Below are 26154 nucleotides of genomic sequence, written 5' to 3' on the forward strand. Positions count from 1 at the left end.
AAAAGTAAAAAAGGAGGAATCAAAAAGGGCTTTGGGCATGCATGCAAGGGTATTATGTTCCTAAGCACCCATTCCATGGCAATTGAGCATACAGGCATGATGGATCAGATTTCCATACATTAGAATATGAAATTGGTCATAACCAGAATTTAAGATACAATATAGGGGATGGGGAAACTGAATTGAAGGGATGTTACCTTAGAAATTCAAAACCAAGAAGGGTTTCTAGCCTTTCTTCTTCCTCTCCTTCTCTTTTTCTTCTTTTCTCTCATCCTCCCCTCCAACGATTTGAACATTGATGTATCTTAGAGTTTTAGGTAGTTTATATAGTAAGTGGTCTTAGGGCCTGTTTGGCCAAGGGTAGTTTTAAGGAAAACAGCTTATTTCTCCAATTTTCGTGTACACGGGATGATATGCGAGCCCCGCTTGGTCTCATTGTCAGGGGATTATTTCTACCAAGTATTTGGGACATGGCGAGGGGATCCCCGATGTGACACATTGGGCCCTACACCTCTGGAATGCAGTTTACACAGTACAACAGCTCTGGTCGATTGGACTGGTCCATCCAGATCGACCAGAGTAGATCATCCAGAAAATGCAACTGCAGATTTTCGAAAGGGAAAACAAAGGTTTTTGCTTGAGTTGAAGTGAAATTTCAGCTCACTTAGAGGCAGAATTGGACAATGGTTCCTTCTAACAAAATGAAGCTCTATGGGTCTAGTTTCTAACAAAATAAGAATCAACGCAATTGAAGCTCAGATGATGAAGTTACATCATTTTAACTAAACATGGGTCAATCTGCTAGAGTAGAAGAATTCGATTTTTGAGTTAGGATTTAACATGCATGCATGGAATTGGATTCCAACTTCATAAAACTCGTTGGATTAAAGCTTTATCTTGCAAATGGGAAGTAATTTGATGAGTTTCTCAATTTGTATTACACATACAAACTCAATTGGCAGTCCAAGCCATAACTCCTCCTTCCTCTCCTTCTTCTCTTCTTTGCTAAAACGGTGCCAAAACACCCCGATCGTTATTGCCTTCACGTATTAACCTCCCCTACATGTTTTATAGGCTTAATGTATCATGTATTCGGGTAGGACCTTAGAAATCAAGGGATGATACCTACCTTAGGTTGTACATTTGGTGGTGAATTGTACAGTCTCAAGGAGTTGGTGTTTACCTTCTTAACAGTATGTAGGTCCTCACCAACGGGCTTACGTTCTTCATCTCGACTACTCGGTCAATGCTCTACAAGGTACTGGTAGCTATGACCTCGGATTCCAGACTATCAACCAAAAATTCAAATTAGCCTGGATTTTTGGGCACGGGTATAATTTGATAACTATTTTAATTATTATGCAATGCAATTTTTTTACATAACATTTGTGTTGCAGCATGGGCTGGTTATGAGATTATGTGTGATGTATGAGATGCATGCTTTATTTTTTATTATGTTACTCTTCTTCCTTCACTCTTTCCCTATTTAATAAATGTACACACTTGGGCAATCCTAAATGGAGAGAGTTGGTTTATAAGTTCATGAGATGTAATTTAGAATTTTTAAGTGAAATGTAACCTTGTAAAACTCATGGGATATGCTTCGAGGTGGCGAATGATACGAGATAGAGGAGCGATGTCTACAATAGGATGTCACATCCAATGGGAGCATTTTAAGATGAAATCAAGATGTAGTTCAATCGTTGGAGAATGATTGTCAAATCCCATGACAACACACACATTTATATATCTTATTTAATATTTGAGAAGCAGTTTTTTGTACGGGACTGTGGTCTACGCCAGCACTCCCATGTGTCTATCTCTCTCCTCATTAAAACAAGGGGACAGAAGTGTCTTTTCACATGGGGAGGAGAGAGATAGACTCATGGGAGTGCTGGCATAGGCCACACTCCCAGACAGAGAACTTTTTCCCTTAATTTTTTTTATGCTTATTCATTGTTTTATGAGGTAGTTTATTTTCTAAGTAGACGTTAAGAGTAATGAATATGCATTTGTGTTAAATTTCCTCATTACTTTCGATAGTAAAAGTACAAGTACAAGTATAATACTAGAACCTCTAAACGGCGAAGATCTAGTAGCCTCCTATCATGATAGATAGGCGGTCTACCTTGAGGAATCTTGGGGTACTTCGACAAACTAAGCCTAGGGTTCAATTGGTGAGTTGTTCACTCCCATCTCCAGTGTTAAAGATCTCTCTCTCTCTCTCTCTCTCTCTCTCTCTCTCTCTAAGGTGGGTGCTCTTCCCTATTTGATTCTAGGATTGTAAATGGATAACCAAAAATCTGAATTCAATCCGCATCCATATCCATTTAGGGACATCCTTATTTGTTTAGAAATATCCGGAGAAAAAATCAAAATACTCCGAAAAAAATCCAACTACCTAATAATAAAAAATTAAGTAAATAATGATATTGGGGGTTTTTGAATATTCAATAGGTTCTAGAATATGAAGAAAAGAGAATCATGATCCAAGAGCTTTGGATTGAGAGTGAATTGTATCCGCTAGGTGGAGGAAGGTCCAGGTTACACAAGGCAAAGATTTAAACAGATGGTTGAAAATCCAATCCGCATCCAAATTCATCCAAATCTGTTTAGAGGTATTCGTATTCAGCCAGGCAATATCCGGATCCGATCACATCCGATCCGTTTACAGGCCTATCTGTTTCAGGCAATTCAACAATACCCTTCAACTCTGGCCTTTTTCTGCGTTTCTTTTCTAGACCCAATTATGCCGAGAGTCTAAGACCAATGAGTTCCTATTGGGACAGAGACCGATGAGGCCGAGTAACAGCCCATTTGTTTCACTCAGCCACGATGCTGAGTTTTGGTGGCACTGATGAAGGTCCAGCTGAGACCCAAACCAGTGCAACATACCCAGGCTCGAACCTATCTGAAAGCATACGACAATGAGAAATGAGGAACACCAGAAAATGCAAATGCACCAGCTGAAAATCCCATTGAAATGTCCAGACTTGGCCCATCAAGGCCTAAACTTGAACGAGTTGACTCAGGATCCAAATGGCCAATCCAAAGCTCAAGCCCAAACACTAAATCCTGGAACATTCTCCTCTATTTTCCGTTTTTGGTTTTTTATTTGAATCTCTGAATATGGTGGACATATGAGAACAGAAACAAAATTTTGGGACTTCAGGACTATCAGCAGTTTCAGAGAGCAGTATATGGAGAAGATTCGAGGGAAGGTCGGGCGTCACTCATTTTCATTTTCTTGACATTAAAGAGTAGATGATATAAAGAATAAATTACTGTTTTACATCAGCAGAGACCTACCCACATGGAAGGCCCTGCAAAGAACCCAAACCCTCATTTAGCTAACAAAGAAATTAAAATGTACTAAGCAGACAACCTTCCACCAAAAATTATCAATACAACCATCAAACACCCTCCCACAGGATGCTGATTCTGATTAAAAGAAAAATCATATACACTCTATACTGGAAACCCTCCCTGCTTTGAGCCAAAAAGACAGATGCATGGGTCCCTAAACCAATATACTCCGTTGGAACTGAACCAACATGAGAAAGAATGTCCCACCAAAAAAAACATGAGAAAGAATGGGAAATTTCTTCTCAAACAAATGGTGACTACAACCTAGGACTAAAAACCGATGGGAATGCAGCTCTTCTGCTATAGAAAAGCCAGACCAACCAGAGATATTTTACCCAGCAAGCACTGAAGCATGTGGGAGAACCATACCAAAGACGGAGTTCCCACTTTTGCTGTCATTTCCTTTAGGAACCCAGGACACATTCAAGTCCAAACACTTCAAAACCTTAAAGACCTTTCCGATCACTGATCACCTTCACTGGCAAATCAACCAAACTCCATTTGAACTTGTAACGACTCTTGGTTTCTCTACCGCAGTATGCAAGCAAGAATAGGGGGAGCAATGCAAAATTTCAAGTGAAAAAAGATCGACCACGTTAAAGTCATGAGGTGGCTGCTGCCTTTTCAAGTTTCTCTTTCTCTATCTCTGCTCTCCTCTGATCAGCATGCTGAGCAATGCCACTTGCCAGGGCCTGGTAGTGGAAATCAAGCCTTTGCATGAGATTCTGGAAGTGCCCCAGATCTGTTGCTTGGATACCTTGGAGCACAGAAGTTACAGTGTCAGACAATGCAAATACCATCTAATCTAATAGTTTAATAGTAAGATAAGTATTAAATACCTTTTACAGTATCCACGAAGAAAACAAAGGGGTCCACTTCATCTATCGGTGACTGCAATTCTTCATCATCACTATACTCATCATCTGTCTCATCGTCATCATCATCATTTGGTCGGAAGGCCTTTGCCTGTGTGCACAAGCCAACGATTTTCCCATATATTAGGTACAGACCATATACAAACTGACCCCATTTTCCAGAAACCTAAAATGAAAATACAGATAGAATATACAATCCAGAATGCCAATATGAAGCTGCAACTTTCAGTTTTTTTTTTTTTTAACAATATTTTATGTATTACTTAAATTTGAAAACTAATGATCTCCCCAAAAGTATTGACATCATGCCAAAAAACAGTGCCGCCCAACAATGCCAGGCAGGTCAAAACAAAAATTAAATGTCATGGTGATTCAAATCTCACAGACCTGGGCTGCTAGTTTTTGTAGCCTGGCACTGTCGGCTTCGTCTCCATCTTCAGCATCAACTCCCATTTCCTTGTCAGATCCATCATCTTCTTCTTCTTCGTCATCAGTTTGGAAGCCATCCATATCATCATCATCACCCTCCTCATCCTTTGTTGCTTCTGCCCATACAAAATGAAAGAATAAATAAATATCCTGAAGATTGCGCAGGAACCCATTATTGAACAGATAATGAGCACAAGTCCCAACTAAGAATAATGTACCTGCCACTTGATCCTTGTAGGCAAGGAGCAGATCTAGTGTTGCCTTAAAAATAGGTTCTAAAGCTTCCCCTGGTAACTGGTCGGCAGGAAGTGCAAGAAGAGATGTTAATCCCAAGCAGCAAACCTTCTTATCATGCTCCCTGCAATCATGAAAGACTTATAACCAATAACAAGACCTAAGCAATAAAAATAACCATAGTTCACACACACACACACACACACATATATATATATATATATATATATATATATATATATATTAGAGGGAGAGACAAACAAACAGGTTATATTTAAGTCACCTTTTAAAATTTATACGTACACCACTTTTTTTGACTTGTTGCAACATCTGAAACCATAAATTAAAAACCTCTGTTGCAACACCAAGCTTTTGGAGTATACCCAGGGTCAAAGTCGCATTATAATAAAGAGCATCAGCTATCTGCAAAATAATTAAGATGTTTTATTAAAAGTTACACCTAATGCAAGCTTCAACATGGGAGGAATATATTTAGTAGCGTGTGCCATATAAACTACAGAAATGAAAGAAAAACATGTTTTAGTACTGCAAAAACCAAAAAGAATACATGTTGTTCAGGATCAGAAAGAAAACTTTGTTTCTATATGACACCAAGTGGTGATGCTTGGTATCTTTGCTAATCACCGGCCCAAGATCCTAAGCAAAGTCTGCTTTCATGATTATATTGAAACATGTTCATGGACAGATAAAGCAAACACCTGAAATGGCAGTGCTTTAGGAAATTGTACATTTAAACTATGGATTCAGTTTTATTTTTCTTCCATTTCTTCGTTTCTTTTCCAAGTGTTAGGTAAGAGATTCTCACCACTTGCATCATAAGACATTTCAGGTATGACTTCTCTGCTCGTCGTAAACGTTCAATAGTGATTCTAAGATATGGCTCAACCCACTGATCCACTTGACCTTTGCAGTTCTGGAAAACTACTTCAATGAGCTTAGGAGCAGGCTCAATATCATTGTCTTCCATATTCTTATCTGTCATGATCTGCACAGAGAGAATCAACAACTTGATCACCATGGGAGGGGAGAAATCGACAAAAGCAACAAAAAGACGAAAAACTGAATCTCTGTACCTATTTCATTGCCTTTTATCACATATGTACAAACAAAAAAGCAATTTTAATGAAGATCAAGTACACTCACAGATGAAAGTACATTCCAAAGATTTTGCTGATAGTCGGGATCCTTGCAAGTTAGAAAATGCTCGGTACTCCTGGAAATATAGTTGTCCAGCGGAACCAGAATATCTACATCAAAATGAATATTATGAGACTCAAAGTGCATAGAATAGTACAAGAAGCCGCTAAAAACCAACAAGCCAACAAGAATGTGTAATAAAGAACAAGAAACAATACACTTTACTAAAACAATTACAAATACTCACTTGTATCACTCCTCAGAAAACTGAAGAAAATGAATCAACTACTGAAAGTAATCATGAATCAGCAAAAGGGAAGACAGTATCAAGACACTGATGCTGAGTAGGTTTTTATATCCAAGACATGATGGAAAATCGTATACAGAAGTTGTCTTAAAAGAAAAAGAAAATAATACAATCATAAAAGCAACAGAATGTTTTTATTGAAGCACGGTACAAAAATTTGGAAGATGACTTACAATCAAGGGTAAAGGCTCTGCCTGCCGGCACTGTGCCCAACCTGTGTCTATTTCTCTCCACACCCCTGTGGAAATGATTACCCTGCCCTCCTCATCTCACCCTCTCCATTGGGCACAGCCGCTAGCTTACCTGGAGCTGGGGGCGTACTCAACCCTTGCCCTACAATACTCTGGATTTTTTTCTAAATAAAGAGAAAAGAAGTGGTATTTGGGCCTATGATACAATTCTAACCTATGAAACATATGACTGCATCCCATCATATGGCTTCACTTTCCTCAATCAACCATGACAAAATATGTTTCCCTGTCATGTCAAGAAAACGGCAAATACCAAGGGAAAAAAATGCAAGTTCTATAACTGAAAATTGATTTTCCAAGAAGTATTCTTCTGTTGAAACAAACATAGTTGTCAAGGCGTCGCCTAGGCGTCCAGGTGCCTTGGTCGCCTAGGCGGGCGCCTGGTTGGTGTCGCCTGGAATTTGGACCCTCTCCACCGCCTTGGGTCGCCGAGACACCGTGACAACTATGGAAACAAATGAAGCCTTTAAGAGGATAGCAATAATTCATGCTGCAAATTGTTGGCCACACCTAAGACCTCATATCAGTGCCAGAGATCAACACAGATGTTGGTGATTCAGCATTATAGGAAAGAGCAGGGTTTTGGAGGTCTAGGGAACACAGGAACATAATTCTGTTATCAGAATTGTAGATCAGATATTATAGTTTGAGAATGCAAATTGGGTGCTGCTGACCATCAGATTTTATAGTTCGAGAATGCAAATTATGTGCTAGCAAGCAGTGTACAAGAGAACTACAGAAATTATCAACAGGATCTGCACATGTTGTGAGGATGGGCTTAGTATTTGATTCAAATAAATGCACACTGTAATTATGTGAGTAGTGTACTCCAAAAGAATGGAAGGCAAGAAGGCAAAATGACCTTATCCAAAATTGCAAATAACAAGAGTTAACACCATAGTTAACACCATAATTGAAATGAAATCAAGCAATTAGGAATATTTAGATAATGTTAATTTAAGCAAAGGTACAACCAAATTGACTGTATACAAACTTACTTGGAAAGAAATCTATAGCCCAGTCTGTCAATGCTTCCATCATTAAAGGCCAAAGACTCCACATCTCCAAAGAAATTGTTGGAGAAAAAAATGTCATATATGACACAATTTCCAGGATTTCCTCAAAAACCTCTGTAGAGAAAAAGATATCAGAGTTGGACACCAACGATATTAAGAAATACAAGAAAGTGCACACTTGAATCACCCCTATTTTGAGTCTAATATAATAGGGACTATGCATTGTAGGAAATTCCTAATACTTTAAAACAATTATTAGGGCAGTATACCATAGACCAGGGGATAAAACCCATCAGATCTGAAAAGCAACCCGTAGCAAACGGCCATCCTTAAATGGGTCTTGGTATTCTCTCTATAAAATGACCCAACATATTGTGCCGACCAAAATACTCGGTAAAACCAACTGATAATAACAGTGATTATTCCACAAGGTATGCCAGCCCCATCACAAATCAAAAACTGTTACTCTGTTTAAAACCCAATATAAGTCTCCATGCTTGTCAAGTCAAAACCAATCTGACATGCAGCACAAAATATTCCTAAAAAATGTAAAAACATATTTTCCAAACAAGGAGTAAACACAACAATGCACTTCGGACATGATGCATGTGACTTTAAAAATAGTGGTTCTCAGTTACTTGTATATATAATGATGCATTCCAAACATGACGCATGTGAAAACTAACACAGTAAGGGCCGTGAACAGAAAACTCAAGGATTTGTAAAGCACAAAAAGCCAGACAATACACAAGTATCACTAAAGTAGGAAAATTTTACCTTGCCCATCAGTAGTCAACATCCTACGCATTATCGGCAACAGAGTAGGCTCAATTTGAACAAAGAGATGGGGAAGCCTGCTCACAGACTCAAGAATTGTGCTGATTGCACGCAAACAACCTACTGCTGCCAGAGCACCTGGGTCATCAGCCTCATCATCAACTTCAGCAGTGTTCATGCATTTCCAGAATGCAGCAGCCTGTTGACGGAAAAAAGGAACAAAATAAGATCACCAATACAACAAACAAGAAGACAATCAAAAATACAAATTGCAACCCCCAAAAAAAAATGTAAAATACCAGGTTCTGGCATAATCCAAGAGCATAAGGTGCCATCTCTTCCCCAAATTTGTCCACAATGGTCTCAAGAGAGAAAACTAGGTCCTCATTCTCAACCTCATTCATAAGTTTAAAGAACTCTGTAGATGACATCAAATATTCATTTTTAAAAAAAATGTATTACTAAATGCTAAATTGGAAAAGTAGTAGAAGCAACATAGGTCAAAATCGCATACCATCAAGTAACTGGGGAAGAATTGGGCGGATCTCACTTAAATCTGCACACAAAACAGGAAAATTTCTGTTAGATGCACCAAATACAAAATTAAATAAGCAAAAATAATATCAGGAATCAACTTAACACAAGAAACTCAGCTGTGGCTAGACATACCTTTACAGGCTTCAACAAAAGAGCGTAACGCAAAGACTGAATCAACACGAACTGGAAGCTCAGGATCACGCAATCCAGAAACAACACTGTGTAAAGCTTTGCGGAAATTGTTCTGATCTGCAAAGTTGATGTGTGCATACTGGCCCGCAACCCATGCTGCCTAATGTTCAGATAAGAAACTTACAATGATTTAAGTCAACACAAAATGGTGACAATATGGAAACAAAGGCTTATATAAGTGCAATAAGAATTAAATGATAACTGGCAGCACTGATTTCTTCTCTCTCCCCCTGCAACTCTGATTATTTCCAGCTTCCCCTCTTCGCCTAACCGGCTCTCCACCAGTATCACAGCTTCCCAATGTGATGTGTACGGGTCATGCATGTACTGGCTAACCATGCTAAACTGCAAAGGCTATGTCTGGTCGAGTATGGGAGAGAGAGATTAACTTCCCCCCTTATCCCCAAGATCTCCACTCTTGCTAGATAGGCGAACATTTGATTCCAAAGGAGTGTCTAAAGGTTTACACCCTAACATGCCCGTTTCAGATAACAAATCCAAGGTGTATTTCCGTTGAGAGAGGAACACACCTTTGGTAGAACCGGCAACTTCAATCCCAAGAAAATACCTCAATTGACCGAGGTCCTAAATTCAAATTCCTTCCCAAAACATGATTTGAGACGAGTATTATCCTCGGTGTCACTGCCAGTAACCACAATATCGTCCACATAGAAGATAAGAATTGCAATCTTGGATCCAGATTGCTTGATGAAGAGTGTGTAATCAGCATTGCTTTGGGTGTAACCAAAAGATACCATCGCACCATGACATCTCCCAAACCAACCTCGAGGGGACTGCTTTAATCTGTACAAGGCACATTTCAGTTCGCCTACCTTCCCATGAGTCTTCTGAATAGCGAACCCAGGAGGAACATCCAAGTACACTTCTTCTAGTTCACCATGGAGGAATGCATTTTTTACGTCCAATTGTTGCAATTCCCATCCAAGGTTAATTGCACATGACAAAGTCATACAGATAGTATTCATCTTTGCAACCGGAGCAAAAGTCTCCTGATAATCAAGCCCATAAGTCTACCTTGTACCCTAGCAACCAACCTGGCCTTGTATCGATCCACAGTGCCATCAACATTTTGTTTTACTGCAAACACCCACTTGCAGCTTACAGTCTTCTTCAGAGGAGGAAGGTGAACTAAGTCTCAAGTATTGTTCTTTTCCTAAGCCTGCATTTCTTCAATCTAGCTGCCTTCTACCGTGGATCTTGAAGTGCTTCCTGCCAATTCATAGGAAGAGAGACAAAGGACAAGGAAGAAACAAAAGCACGGTATGATCAAGAAAGAAACTCATACGAAACCACCTAAGTAATAGGATGTTGCATACAAGTTCTAACCCCTTTCCGGACAACAATGAGAAGATCTAGAGAAGGATCTGAATAATAGGAAGAGGAGACTTAGGAGATGAATTAACAGGAGATAGAGAAGCTGGCAGATCTGATACAGGAGGATCTAGTTGACTGGGTAGAGTCAGTGCAACTGTAATGGTCTCTACTTGCTTCCCACAAGCTCGACGGGTATAAACAATGGAAGTTGGAATGACGGTAATAGACTGAGTCTCCCCTGGTAGTGTAGCTCTAGATAGGTAAAGGACCTACTAGAGGCCAAATATCCAGGATCCGATGATAAAGAAACCAAGGGGCTGCCGATTCTGCAGTTGCAATAGGGCAGAATTGAAATTTAGGTCAATTTCTAGGGTTTAGGTTAGAATAATAGGTGAGTACAATAGATGATCAAACTAGGCAGGTCTAGGGGAAGCTAATAGTATAGGTTTGATGTTGTTTGAGTGAGAAAACAAAAATCAGAAAATTAGGATTAGGGTTTCGAGTTTTGGGGAAGATGAAAGTGATGGGAATTAGGGTTTAGACTAGGAATTAAGGCAAGGGGCTAAGGTCGAATTCTGTACTGGTGGGGAACACTACTCGGCCAAGGTATGAAGTCCAGGTGATGGCTGGAAGTGTTAGTTCTGAAAATTCTAGGGTTTTGGGTTAAATGAAGTTGGGGGAATTTTAGGGTTTGAGAGATGAATGGGGGCAGAGCTTAAAGTCGAGTGGAGGGAATGCTAAGGGGGAACTGTGGTCCAAATATGGGACAATTCTGATTGATGCTGGACAGAGTTAAGGGTGTTTAGGGTTTGTGGAACTCAAATAAAAATTAAGGGGAATCGAATGGGGAAGGGATTATAGGATTAGAAACAGAAGTTGAGTGTCAGTCTGCAGCAGACTCCTCTGGCAGCAAGCTAGAGCAATGGAGAAGGATAGAACCACCTTCAATGGAGATCCTCCCGATCCTCTTGATGCAAGGAGTCGTAGGAGATCCACATACCCTTTCCACCTTGACAGAACCACAAGGATGCAACACTCTCGAGGAGCAGCAGCAACAACAATGGCGGCAGCACAAATTCTGTTTTTTTTAATTAATCAACTGTGGGGGAGCCTCCCACGAAATTTAATATTTATAATAAAAGGCCAATGGCCAAAATCCTAGTCTAAGCAAAACAATCCCTCACGAAATCATAGAAGGGTGGGGACCTAATAAAAACAACTTAAAACTTAAAATAAAATGACCTAATTGTCCCTAACAACTTAAAATAAAAGACTCAATAAAATCACTTACATTGAACTATGGTTTGAACCGGTTTAATTTAAGTTTACAAATAAGCTGAAATAAAAACTAAGTATGGAAAATACTAAAATGCAAACCTAAGCTACGGCTCCCAAACTAAGCCCTAATTTCAAGGCTACTTCTTCTTCTTCTTCTTCTTCCTTTGGGTGTGGGCACTTGGTGCTGCATCAGCTCTCCGCGACTTGAAAACATTCATCTCCGATGAATGGCTGTAGGTCATGGAATGGTCATTCAAATCAGGGTCAAGCTTCTTAAGATCATCTTCAACGGGTGGCTCGAACTTGTAGGCGGCCAGCAGCCCTTTGATGGGCGGGGAAGGCTGGACTTCCGGATGGGTAGCAGCCTCTTGAATCATCATATGAATGCCTCTTGTATCATTACCCAAACCTTCGTAGTAATCAGCCACATCATCATCATCATTGACAGGATAAGCATCTAGGCTCTTTTCTTCATCATCATCATGGGCTTCTTCCTTTTCAGCCACGTTGATGGTGGTCTTCTTGTGTGGGCAGTCCTTAGCAATATGTCCCTTTTCCTAACAGTAGAAACAAGTGACGGGTTCATTACGTCCCACGGGAGCTTTGCCTTTATCATCAACACGTGGGGGAGCAGTAGAACGAAAGGTGCTGCCTATTGAGGGACCCTGTCGTGAGGTGCTTGCGCCGGTATAGCTCGGCTTGGAAGTAGAACCCAGCTGTTTACTTGAAGCCAGTAGCTCCTCTGCCTTCAAGGCCTTCTCAAAGCAATCCCGGATGTTTGTAACTTCGACCACACCAATTGCTTTGTTTATCTCACTTGTCAAACCCAACCTGAATCATGAAAGCATCTGGATGCCCTCCTCTCTAATGCCAGTGCGAGAAGAAAGTGCATCAAATTTCTTAATGTACTCGGATACAGTCATGGTCCCTTGGCGTAGGGAGTTGAATTGATCCTGTAACTGAGACCTGAAGTGCCTTGGCAAGTACTTCTTACTCAGGTCGTATTTCATTTCCTCCCATGTGCGGGGTGCAGTCCCATCAAAGTCCATCTCCCTTTCAATGGTCCTTCACCACTCATGTGCTAGTCCAACAAGTTTAGTACGGACTAGCTTCATCTTCCTCTCTTCAAACAAATCATACCAATCAAAATAACCGTCCAGGGCAGCAAGCCAATCACAAAATACCTGAGGGTCATGATCACCATCGAATTCTTTCAGTTTAAGCTTCACCTTCTGATTGTCAATGTGGCGCCGATTAGGACCTTGGTCTCCAATGAAGTAGGATCTCATGTACTCCTCAAAAGTAGGCTGCCAACCTCTATTTCTGTCCCGGTCTTCTCCATCTCTGTCTCTGTATCCTCTGTGTCAATCTCTGTATTCCTGAGAAGGCTCACGGGTACCTCTGGTTCTGTCCTGACGATCTCTGTAATGGTCTCTGTCATCTCTGTCATCTCTGAGTCTATCCCTGTGATCTCTGGATCCATATCTGTGACCCCTATAATCACCTCTGGGATACCCATCTCTGTCAAGTAGCCTCTGTACCACCGAATTGAGCTACTACCTGTCTTCATCTATGGGTAAGTTGTTGTCTCTGCCAGGGGCGACTCTCTGTTCTTCCAATTGTTGTCATCTAGCCATGATTGCATCAGTTGTAGCCTTTCGGGCTTCAGTTGTAGCCCTTTGTTCAGCAACAAGCTTCTGGAACATCTTGAGCATTACAGCCATGGGGTCAGCCATGAGCTTTGATACCACTTAGTGTAACTCTAGATAGGTAAAGGACCTACTAGAGGCCAAATATCCAGGATCTGATGATAAAGAAACCAAGGGACTGCTGATTTTGCAGTTGCAATAGGGCAGAATTGAAGTTTAGGTCAATTTCTAGGGTTTAGGTTAGAATAATAGGTGAGTGTAATAGATGATAAAACTAGGCAGGTCTAGGAGAAGCTAATGGTATAGGTTTGATGTTGTTTGAGTCAGAAAACAAAAATCAGAAAATTAGGGTTAGGGTTTCAAGTTTTGGGGAAGAAGAAAGTGATGGGAATTAGGGTTTAGACTAGGAATTAAGGCAAGGGGCCAAGGTCGAATTCTATACTGGTGGGGAACAACACTCGGCTAGGGTATGAAGTCCAGGTGATGGCTGGAAGTGTTAGTTCTGAAAATTCTAGGGGTTTGGATTTAATGAAGTTGGCGGAATTTTAGGATTTGAGAGATGAATGGGGACAGAGCTTAAATTCGAGTGGAGGGGATGCTAAGGGGGAACTGTGGTCCAAATATGGGACAATTCTGAAGAAGGATTGATGCTGGACAGAGTTAAGGGTGTCTAGGGTTTATGGAACTCAAATAAAATTAAAGGGGAATCGATTAGGGAAGGGATTAGAGGATTAGAAATAGAAGTTGGGTGTCAATCTGCAGCAGACTCCTCTGGCAGCAAGCTTGAGCAATGGAGATCCTCCTGATCGTCTCAATGCAAGGAGTCGTAGGAGACCCACCTACCCTTTCCACCTTGATAGAACCACAAGGATGCAACACTCTCAAGGAGCAGCAGCAGCAACAATGGCGGCAGCACAAATTCTGTTTTTTTGTTTTTTAATTAATCAACTGTGGGGGAGCCTCCCACGAAATTTAATATTTATAATAAAAGGCCAATGGCCAAAATCCTAGTCTAAGCAAAACACTCTCTCACTAAATCGTGGAGGGGTGGGGATCTAATAAAACAACTTAAAACTTAAAATAAAAAGACCTAATTGTCCCTAACAACTAAAAATAAAAGACTTAATTAAATCACTTAAATTGAACCATGGTTTGAACTGGTTCAACTTAAGTTTACAAATAAGCTGAAATAAAAAATAAGTATGGAAAATACTAAAATGCAAACCTAAGCTACGGCTCCCAAACTAAGCCCTAATTTCAAGGCTTCTTCTTCTTCTTCTTCTTCCTACGGGTGTGGGCACTTGGTGCTGGATCACCTGGACAGGATGGTTATCAACAAGAGAAGGCATATCAGGCATATCATCATCACCAATCCATGGAGAATATCCCCCTTGATGAGATGCCAGAGAAAAATAGGACGCAGCCTCATTAAAAATTACACCCATAGTCACATACATGCAGTGGGACGCAGGATGGTAACATTTGTAGCCCTTCTGGGTTGGAGAATATCCCACGAACACACACTTCAAAACCCTGGGTTCCAATTTACTTGGATGTTGGTGGTTCCTTGCATAGCACATACGGCCAAATACTTTTGGTGGAATAAGAAAGGTATCTGACCCCTAGAGAACCTGTCGAGGGGACTGAAAATCCAAAACGTGAGTAGGCATGCGGTTGATCAGGCAGCAGTTAAGACAAACTCACTCCAATAATGTGGTGGAACATTCATTTCAAACATGAGAGAGCATTCCACCACCAATAAATGCCGGTTCTTGCATTCAGCTAACCCATTTTCGGCGGGGGAACACAACTTGTTTGGTGAATGATGCCATGTGCTGCAATATATGCCTGGAATGCACCATCCTTATACTCTAGCCCATTATCACTACGAAGAATTATAATTTGGGCATTAAACTGGGTGCGAACAAGGTTGTGAAACAATTGAAAATAGGAAAAACCCTCACTCTTGTGATGCATAAGATAAAGCCAAGTAACACGGATGTGACAATCCATAAAAGAAACAAACCATTTATAGCCAGTAATAGAGGTAAAACAGGTAAGGCCCCACACATCCGAATGGATTAACATAAAAGGAGAAACGCTTTGAACATTTAAACTAGGATAAGATGCACGGGTCTGCTTTGCTAAAATGCAAGCATCACAAAACAAGTCTATGGAATTACATTTAGATAATAAATTGGGAAAAGCCCTAACTAAAGCACCCATTGGGGGGTGACCTAAACACCTATGCCAAAGAAGCAAATCAGGAGGAGCAGTTGGGACTGAAGCAGAAACGGTCTGATGAGCATGACGGTGAGATGGGACAGCTTCGTCTAGCAAATAGAGACCATCATGAGCCGTACTAGGGCCAATCGTTTCCCCCGTTACCAGATCCTGAAAAAGAAAATAAGATGGGACAAAATCACTCCACAGTTAAGGTGGGAAGTGAGACGACTTATGGAAATAAGATTGTTAGTAAATTTAGGAACATGAAATAACGAATTTAATGGTAAGGTACGAGTACATGTGATGGATCCCTTTCCAGAGATAGAGAAAAAGTACCATCAGCAATACGAACCTTGTCTTTACTAGAACAAGGAGAATATTGAAAGAAAAGACTAGCATTCCTGGTCATGTGATCAGAGGCACCGGAATCAATAATCCATGGACGGGAGGCAACAGATGCACAATGACCAACAAAATAAATACCTGAAGAAGCAAAAGCCGGAGGTACCAAATTGGAGGAAGAAGTGGAAGCATTATTAGCAGAGGCAGAAGAATCTAATTTGTTTACCAAATGACGGAGAAATGTAGTAAGTTCATCTTGAGAAGTGGCAAGGGCAGCACTAGGTGGAGGATCAGAAGCAGCCGCAGCAGCAGCAGCAACAGTCTCAATATGGTGTGCAGAGGACTTCCCATGACCATGTCCTTTGTAAGAAGTAGAAGAAGCAGTGGGACGTTCATGAAGCTTCCAACAAAATTCCTTAGTAAGCCTCTCTTTCCCACAATAATCACACCGGATGGTTCTCGATCAGTAGCAGAATGATAATTGGGACGAGAAGCCCCACCTTTAGGCTGCATGGGAGAGCCAGAAAAAAGAGTCGATAGGTCCTGGGAGGGAGGCGGCAACATGGGAGCTCTACGGCTGTCCTCGAGATGAACCAGAGAATAGGCCTACTCCAAAGTAGGGAAGGGATCCCAGCCAAGTACCTAAGCACGAATCGGATCATACTCAATGTTAAGGCCAGCAAGGAAATCATACACACGGAATTTGTCTTCCCTTTTCTGAATTGCGATAACATCAACAGGTGTAGAGGCCTAAAAAGTATCATTAAAGTCCAACTCCTGCCACAAACTATGCAGCTCAAAATCATACTGGGACAGGCTGAGTTCCTTCTGCTTGGTCTCATGAAGTTTCTTACGCAATTCATAGACCTGGGCATCATTCCCAACTTGTGAATAGGTTTCCTAAGCCGTCTTCCAAATTTTTGCAGCAATGTCCAATAAGAGATATCCCCGAGCAAGGTGGGGTTACATACTACTGAGGAGATATGGCATAACCAAAGAATTCGTCGAACCCCATTTTTCTTGGTCAGCACCTTCAGTGGTGGGTTTCACTTTTATACCAATGAGATAACCCAAATACCCGTGGGAGTCTATGGCAAGATAACAAGATCACAACCACATCAAATAATTGCTTCCGTCTAAGCAAACGGAGCAGACAGAGAAGGTGGGAAAGCCGTCATGAGAACCACAAACTTTCCCATCAGTTCTAGATGTAGCAGTAGAGACCCAAATTGAGTGCCATTGTTCCCAAAAGAAAAATCACACAAATTGTTGGAGAAGCCCTAAAACATCAATCAACACCAACAAATCCATAGGAAAAGTGGAGAAACAGTCCTTCAATACATCAAGAAGGACAAGAAAAACAAGATAGAGGGAAAAAAGGCCCTTGATGGCTTATAACATCACCACTGAGGGTAACGGAGATGATGGGAGGCGGTACCGCCCTCTCGGTGATGCTAGAAAGTGTGCCAAGAGAAACCGAGTAGGAGAGAGGTGGCGGTAGAGGGTGGCAGTGAGTAGTACTGGTGGCGGTAGGCTAGGCGATTGTGGTGTGGTGGCGGTGATGCTAGGAGAAAATCGAGAGAGACAAAGAGAGGAGAAAGCCGATTAGGATTGAGAATCCCTAGGTCGATTATGCTCTGATACCATGATGGTTTTGGGAATTGTGACTTGTGTCTATGAGACACAACCCACCTTTATTTATAATAATGACTAATGGAGTACAAAGACAATAAAGCCCTTAGGGAACACAAGTTATAAACCCTATGGACAATTATACCCTGGAACCCCATATTACAATAAATACTCCTCGTTTAGATAGTTTTTGTGATTACTTCATGCTGGAATAGATAGAACATGGTGTGGTGATGTTTCATCTGAAGTTTTAGCCTGGATCGAGAAAAGTAGAAGGAGCCATCTCCTTCGTATTATGCTGTTTTCCGCCTCTCTTGCAGGTTGAAGGTTGAAGATAACCCCTCCCTCATGATTTCTTCTTATTTCCTTATTTTAATCCCTTACTTTCCCTTTATACCCCTACCTTTATCCCATATTCTCCTTGTCTTTATTTTGCTTTTAATTTCTAGTTTACCCCCTAAACTAATACATTGCATCCCTTCACTTGACTTCCATTTAAATTATGATACTGTCATCCTATTATACACTTCTGTTTATTTACAACACTACCATTGGCTATATAAACTTCCACATATTTACAGAATCGCCATCAAACCTTACTATTTCGCTATTGCATGTTTAAGTGGGCCCACAAGCGATCAAATTTGCATTTTCCGGACCCCGGATCTGCATTACCTCTTATCAATTACAGTTTAATTGAAGAAATTTTATTTGAAGTGTATGCTAAGTGAAGGCCCCTCTCTTCTCTTCCCCCGCAAAAAAGCTGATCGATCTCTTTTCTCTCTTTCATATCAAACTGGTACCTTCTCTCTTCTCTTTTTTCTTCTAAGTTACTATTCACAGTCCCAAAAACAATAGCTTTACCTCACACTTTCCCTGTTTCTCCTCTATTCCTTACAACCCTAATCTCCCACCACCTTTCTATTGTAGTTTAGCCCTAGATTTTGGAACATTAGGATGCCCTACATCACTGTTAGAGTTCTACTTAAGTTTATGAGGTTTTTAATCATTACAGGCAGTGTTTTTAAGTAGCATTAAGTATTATTAATTATTAGAGCATAGTTCTTATCTTATAATTATTATCAGAGTTAAAGAATTTTTTCTTGAAGTTGAAAATGAGAATTGATTTTTTTTGTTGGGGGAGGGGGGGGTTGTCAGGCTGAACAGAACATCAGTGTTAGGGCTGGCCTTCCTGAAGTAGAACTCCAAACTTGTTATATGTATTATGCGGTATTTTTGTTGGAATAGTAAGAGAACAACAATCACTCCTTTGCAACCGTTTAATGCATAGTAAATCACAGTTTGTAGTTTATTTTTATCTCTTCATTTCCTTCCTAAACTATATCATCAATTTCTAGCTGACATGGTTTCCCCCCCCCCCTCCATTTTCTTTCCAAATCCTAATCTTGATTCTTGGCTTAAAAAACAAAGGGTAATTTTCATCCATGTTCTATATTTTAGGATGTAATACAGCATGCAAATTTTTTAATAAAACAAGGGTGTTCCTCAGCTGCCTCGCCCTGAGACGTACCTCAAGGCCTACACCTGAAACACTTTAGAAACACGTCCGGGATTTATTGAGATAACGATCATTAGATATACACAAGACATTACCACGGATTCATGTTAAAACCATATAATCTTTTACAAATGGCTGGATGAACACAATTGCAGAGGGTAACTCAAGGCAGGTTATCCAATGGTTGCAAAGTCAAAAGGGGATTTTGGAATTTACCATTTTCTTGTTAGGAAGCCAGATTTCTGTGCTCCCAAGGGTAATTTGCTAATGTTTGGAGAATGAGGAAAGCCGATGCTCTAGCAGATGAGCTGGCTGGGGAAAGTTCAGACAGATTTTTTGTACTTGGGACCTACCCGTATTCTGGCGTTCTATGAAGGCCCTAATCTGTGACATGTTCTTCTTGTACTCTATGTTTGCACTCTTAGCAATAAAATTTTGCTGTCATCTATCCACCAACAAAAAAAAAAGGAAAAGAAAGGGAATGTAAATAGTAAAAGCAAGTAATACAAGGAAAGGAAAGAAACATGAGAAAAAAAGGTGTGCATTAAAAATACAAGAGACATGCATGTTGACAAATGTACGAGAACATAGAAATGAGAGTGAAGGCGAAGCAAAAAACCTTTGCTCTAAGATGGCCTGCAGGACTGCTAAACTCAGGAAAAACATGTTGCACTAACATTCGTTCAAGCTCAAACTTGTAAGGTTCAGTTTGTTTCAATTTATCACATAATGCTCCAATAGCAAGAAGAGCACCATCCTTTTGTCGATATGGTTTGTACTCTGCCGGTGACTCATCATATCTAGATTAAAAAATAATGTTCAAAAACATAAACAACTATTCTCCAGCTCAGAACATGCAGATAGTAGACGAGCAAAGGTACCTCCTAAAAATCTCCACAATGAATTGAATAAACTTCTGTAGGTTTTCTTTACCACGTTTCCTAACCATCTCACTTACAAAATCCATTGCAGCAGTCCTAGGACTATATAAATCTTCAATGATATCTGCAGAGAAGCATTGAAGATTAAATCAGCCGTACCAAGGGAAACAATCACAGAGTTTTCAGGTGATATGGCCAGGTTCTGAAGACTCACCATAACCTTTCCTCACATACTCATGTGGATCTTCGTTCCAAAGCTTTTGATCATTATCATTGAAGCACATAAGGGGGAAAATTATCTCAAACACAAGAACATCAAGCCGTGGTTGCAGCAACTGATACATACTATTTTTTGATATACTGCAAAATATGAGCAGAGAAGAAACACAAAGATCACCAGAAAGTCAGTGTTCAAATGACCAGCCTGACTAAAAATATTGAAACATAATGGGTTTGAAGTTTTTAAAACACAAAGCTAATAAAAATAGTAATAATAATAATAATAATTAAAAAAATTCAACAAGAAAAACAATAATATTCCCTCATCCTGCAAAATCAGTCCTTCCCAGTTTGGGCTGATTCAAATTTTTTGCCCACCTTTCAAATTAGATAAGGATATTTCAGTACTTTTACTATTTGAAGCTTTGCATTGATTACCACAACTAAGTTAAGAGATTTCAAATAAATAGTGATGGGAGGGAAAATCAGAAAGTAAGTTTTTAATCCCACAAGTCCCCCCTTAAAATTTGTGCTTTTCAAAGGGGAAAGTCATTGCAGGACAGACGAAGTAATATCTTACAAGCAGTAAGTAAATTCATTTTTAATAATACAACAACAATAATAAAAAAAATTCATTTTTAATAATACAACAACAATAATAATAACGGGGAAATTCATGGCCACATCAAGATAAGCTTCCCTTGATGGTCCAAAAAAAAGGTCCACATCATAGATTGGTGTGGAAATTCCGATTCTTGGATAGACAGTGGATGGCCTAGATAGGCCACTTGTCAAATTTCAAATTCAACCATCTAATACAGCGTGTATTGGCATGCATCTCCATGTATGTCCATCATAGTTATCAAGGCGTCGCCATGGCGTCCAGGCTCCTTGGTCGCCTTGGATGCCTTGGGCGCCATGGCAGTGTCGCCTTGAATTTTGCCCCTCTAAAACGCCATGGTCGCTTTCCCGCCTTGATAACTATGATGTCCATGCATGCCAACGGTACTTAAACCACTACTATGCACTCTACCGTAGTCGTGAAATTTCAAAGCTTTATTCTGCCACTTGGCAAACTCCATTTGGGCTGAGAAATTTGACATGTGAGCAAGAGACCTAGGGGCTAAGACTTTACCTGTCAACAAAAATTGGGTCTCATTGGACGTTCCCTGTGACAGATTTTTAGAAACCAGATATATGCCAAAAGAATATAAAACTTGAGTTTTCTTTTAAAAAAAAAAAAAACAGAGCCATTTGTGGATAAGCTTAAATTCAATATCCACTAATGTAAGAAACATCGTGGTTTGACTTAATCGAACTGACTTTTGAATGGATAAAAAGCCACTTGGATGGTCTGCATATCACATTTCATGGGCCACCTAAACCAATGAAGTGATTTTTATCCCATTTATTTTCAGCCATCAAACCAATGAGGGAGAGATTAACCACTGGATAGATAGGGAGGATGTAGATAGCCATTTGTCAAATTTCAAGGCCAAACTCAATGATATGGCCCACCATGTATTGAATCATTTTCCTAAGTATCAATCATCCAAATGCTGACAAAAACTGACCTCTTAATTGTGCCACATGGTGGGCTGAAACTTACTTACCACAAGTCAAGGACGAGATAGTTATGTCCACACTCCATAATATATAGACTCCAAAGTGACAAAATTTTGAATTAAAGATACTCAAAAATGAGATGGATCTCTGATACTGACTTCCAGCGGTAGGAAGAAAAGAACGGCAAAAATGGACTATGGTTGGGTTGGGTTCACTTTTGAACCATATTTCTTGTTTAAATCTGTTTATAGACCAGATATGGTTCACCAATCGTTGGGTCTAGTTAAAGTCCTATTTCTTTATTTTAAACAGTTATTAAAGTGTTTTATTAGGCTTGATGAGGACTCGCAAACTGATCTCCCACTAGATCTCACTGGTTTGGGGCTTAGCACTGCATTAATCTTTTGCAAGTTGTCTTTAATTTGTCCAAGGAATTTACTTAACATGATCTGCTAGTTTATGTCAAGAAGAATATTGATGGTAAAGTGGCCATGACTTTTTATTTAAACTAGGGTCTTTTGAATATAGTTTTAGCTCAGTCACAGAGCCAAAATTTAAGTAGGACAAAGATCAATCATACGTCACCCTGGCTCAAAAGCAAAAGAAAGCGCAAATGATTTTTGTACTACAGGGCTATATTGAAACCTTAAAAGAAATAGCAAGTAGAAAAAATGAGCCTGTCAAGAATAAACAATTGAGTAAACATAAGTATAAAACAAATTATCAGTTGAGATATCAAGATAGTATGAGGTAAATATCACACGAACCTGTTGCTCAGATATTGCAGAATAAGGTTGGTAACTCTGTCCGGTAAATATCCACCTACACGAACGATATTCAACAAGTTCAAGTGGCATTCTAAAATCTTGCCAGCATAATTCTTCTGGAACATTTGAGCAAAAGCTCTGTTTTCTGGCTTATGAAGTTTCAAATCTCCGAACCTGTTAAAGATGATTAAACAAAATAAATGGCCATGTTGAGTTACAAAATGTATGAAAAGAATACAACCAGTTTGTGGAAGCTAATTTTGAATTGAAGAACTCTTTTTTTTTTCTGATCAGAGAATTGAAGAACTCACCGAGTGTAGAGCCTGTTTAAAATGTGAACTGTCCATTTTTTCACTTTCCACCATCCCCAGGATTTTCTGATCTCTGGATCTGTAGGCTGTCCTTCTAAAGGTACAGGTCTTTCCAATACATTCAAGAACAAAATCATCCATGCATTGAACACATCCGAATCAAGCAGCTGCTTAGGAATCTCTAGCTGAGAAAACAATTAAAAAAAAAAAAATAAGTGAATCCTATCAACCTACATGAGGAAGAAGTCACTCTTCAACTAAATATAATCCAGAATAATACAAGTTGCTATGCTAGAAAAAACATACATATATGGATGACCAGAATATTTTGCAGATGAGTTTGATTAAATCTGCAACTTCAAGTGATGGGTTGGAGATGTGAACTAATCTGTTAAAGATGTTAAGTAGATGAGGAAATGTCTCCTCAACAATGAGGTAAACTGGCGTCCTCTCTTCATCTAACTTGAATCTTCATAAAAGAGAAGATGATTAAGGAAAGTTAGTTTAGTTAAAATTAAGAAAAGGGTAACACAAATATAATAGTCTATAATGGAAAAACTATGTAAAATAACAACAACCAAAAGAGGTTAATCAATTCATTGAAGATTAAAAAATTGTGCAAAATATAATAGGAGTGCCTATAAACTAAGAAAATGCTTTCAACATACTTTTGCTTGATACCATCATCCCTGCGCTTTTCAGCCACATGGACTATGAGTGGCAATCTGACCATTGCATAAATGGGGGATGTTCTTGATATGCCACTTATACATTTTGCTGGCTTATCGCAACTGTATGGCTCACCATATATGGGTTTATTTATTCCCTGGCATTTCGATGGTTTTTGTTGAGATCATGTTCACCTCACTTCCTTAGTTCCTTATACTTTTCAATCATTTTACAAAACCCCTACAATGACACTCGGAGATTTCAAATTGGTACAAAATCTTAACTATATTAAAATGCTGATACGGGTCCACCAAATTTGGGCAGCGTACTGGAACGGGTTCCAAGAAAGGATATGACAAAATCCAGCTTCCTAAGTTTATTCCATTTAAGTTTGAAATGGGTTGGAAGAATTGATCCTATAGAAGAAATCCCTGGGAAAGAGACAGAAGAGTCTTTGCTTGCCCAGTACTACAATAGATTTATCAAGGTTTATTATATATGTTTGGCATTATTATGGTATTGATGCAACATGATCCTAGTATCCAACTTCCATCTTCTCCTCACATTATCAACTCATAACAACAGACATCCTAGTCTCTTTTGCAAATTATACGGGAATATGGGATACCTTTTAGGATAATGTTGGTTAAAAAATACAAGATCATTAGATACATGTAGGAAGTAACAACTTCTACAAATAGAAAAAAACAGTAATAAGGAAATGCAAAGAAAATCTTTCACCTGCAGATTGAAAGGCATATACTCACTCATATTTTCTAGCAAGAATCCTTAAGACAAACAAAGCTCCATAGATTTGTTGATCTTGTTGTAAGTTATGTTTCACCCAAGGGAGAAGGCTTGGCCATTGCTCAGGGTAGTCAGCATGAACAATTGTCTTGAGGCATTCTCCAAGTTGTGCCCTGTGTAATATGAATTCAGATACCATAGAAAAAAAAAATCACCTATGCTGCAGAATATTGCATTCATATATAACCAGTAGTACCAAAGACTATCAACAGATGTAAAGAACATTGAAACCAGCCAATAGAAATTGTGTAGCATAGGTCACAGAGTAATAAGTAAACGTTTAGTCGAAGCAATTAAGAACCTAAAATAACAGTTACAATCTGAGAATTAGATTTTAAGCAAACAAGACTCAAAGGAAAAAGTATATTCAATTGCCCTTCTTTTATCTACTAACCACAAACACATGCGTACATAAACAAATCATAAATGTGTAAAAGATACTAAGGGGAAAACTTGTATTCACATCAGTTCACTAGATCCAGAATAGAAGGTAAACAGCCAATAGTCTCACCTCAATAATGGGGGAACTTGTGTAACAAAACCAAGAATGTTCTGCCTCACCATGTCCTTATCACTTGGCAAGATCTTATGTTGCTCATCTGAAGTTATGAAAAGCCAAGCATTAGACCGCCATAAGAGAACCAATGAAATTGGAAGTTAAACCTCATCGAACTAACATACCAGGCTCATGAGGAGACCAGTTTTTCGCCACAAAATTCTTGAAATGAATACTGGCAACTTGCTTCACGGCCAGGTCACAGTTAGCATCCACAATAATCTGCAACAACCTTACCAAATGCTGTGGAGTGTACTGAAACTGCAGAACAGTACAAAATCACATCAAGTAACGCCCAAATAATGCAAAATATATGAAGAAAATGGAACAACTTTAATCGGTCCACTGCCAAAAGTAGCTCCAGTATTTAAATATTTGAAATTTCATTACTTTGCAGTAAACCAACATTGTTAACGAATGATAACATTACAGTCATCCAAAATCCATATTAATGCAGCAATTACTACAATAAAAAAAAACCAAGCAAAAGCCAATGCTGAAAAAGCTTTATGCCTTCAAGATTATTACAAAAAAATTAAAAAAAAAAGAGCGAGAGAGAACAAAATAAGAAAACGCGTGCAGAACAAAAACGAATGAAACTAACAATGAAAGGACAAACTTTACACATTGAAATGATCAACAAACAAGATTCTCTCTTAAATGAAGTCCATTTTAATCGATAATCAATTCTCAAAAGCAATGAAAGTGACAGTAACTTAAGGTCAAAGATATATCATCAATCATAAAAATCAAATAATCATTAATAAGACCTGATTAAGACTTTGTTCAGCAGCTTTGCGCTCATCCGGATTAGGGCTGAGTGCCGCCTGAAGAATAACAGCAAGACTGGGAAGATCCATGACCGGCAACAAAAAACTGATGATCTAAGCAGTATTCTATGGAGTTTTGAATACTATATAAACAGTTGTTAGTGCTCTGGAAGCAGCAGATCTGATGAAAGCATAGAGCTGATATTTATGAGGTATAAACTCTGCTAACTCTCTCTCTCTCTCTCTCTCTCTCTGTGCGCAGTAGAGGAGAGACAGGAAGAAGCTGCAGAGAGAGAGATCTATTTAAATCTCTAGGGTTCTAAGTTTGCGACTCAAAAAATGGGTGACGGCCTGACCATGTTTGGTGTCTCGCGGCTTCCCTCGCGGAAGTGTACGGTTGCAAGGTTAGAAAGCCGCCAAAACCCTATACCCCGTTTTAACCGTTAGGATTTTTACTGTTTTCTTAATTGACACCAGTGGGAGAA

At 39.5% G+C, this 26154-nt stretch overlaps 1 protein-coding gene across 1 annotated transcript; it reads right to left on the reverse strand.

Annotated features, from left to right (window-relative positions):
• Positions 1 to 3584: 3584 nt before the first annotated feature.
• On the reverse strand, positions 3585 to 25847 carry LOC122655646 (importin beta-like SAD2). Its single transcript, XM_043849904.1, has 22 exons — positions 25670 to 25847; positions 25025 to 25160; positions 24855 to 24942; positions 24304 to 24456; positions 23174 to 23336; positions 22868 to 23052; positions 22557 to 22730; positions 20219 to 20364; positions 20005 to 20128; positions 19743 to 19923; positions 9083 to 9242; positions 8928 to 8969; positions 8713 to 8831; positions 8414 to 8612; positions 7619 to 7750; positions 6069 to 6172; positions 5731 to 5910; positions 5188 to 5327; positions 4889 to 5028; positions 4629 to 4786; positions 4206 to 4332; positions 3585 to 4123 (listed from the first exon to the last, which is right to left on the reverse strand). The coding sequence occupies exons 1-22, from the start codon at positions 25757 to 25759 to the stop codon at positions 3969 to 3971; spliced, it is 3096 nt and encodes a 1031-aa protein (XP_043705839.1). The 5' UTR covers positions 25760 to 25847; the 3' UTR covers positions 3585 to 3968.
• Between the last annotated feature and the right edge of the window lie 307 nt (positions 25848 to 26154).

This window comes from Telopea speciosissima, chromosome 3, assembly GCF_018873765.1.
Source record: "Telopea speciosissima isolate NSW1024214 ecotype Mountain lineage chromosome 3, Tspe_v1, whole genome shotgun sequence".
In the NCBI taxonomy this organism is placed as follows: Eukaryota; Viridiplantae; Streptophyta; class Magnoliopsida; order Proteales; family Proteaceae; genus Telopea; species Telopea speciosissima.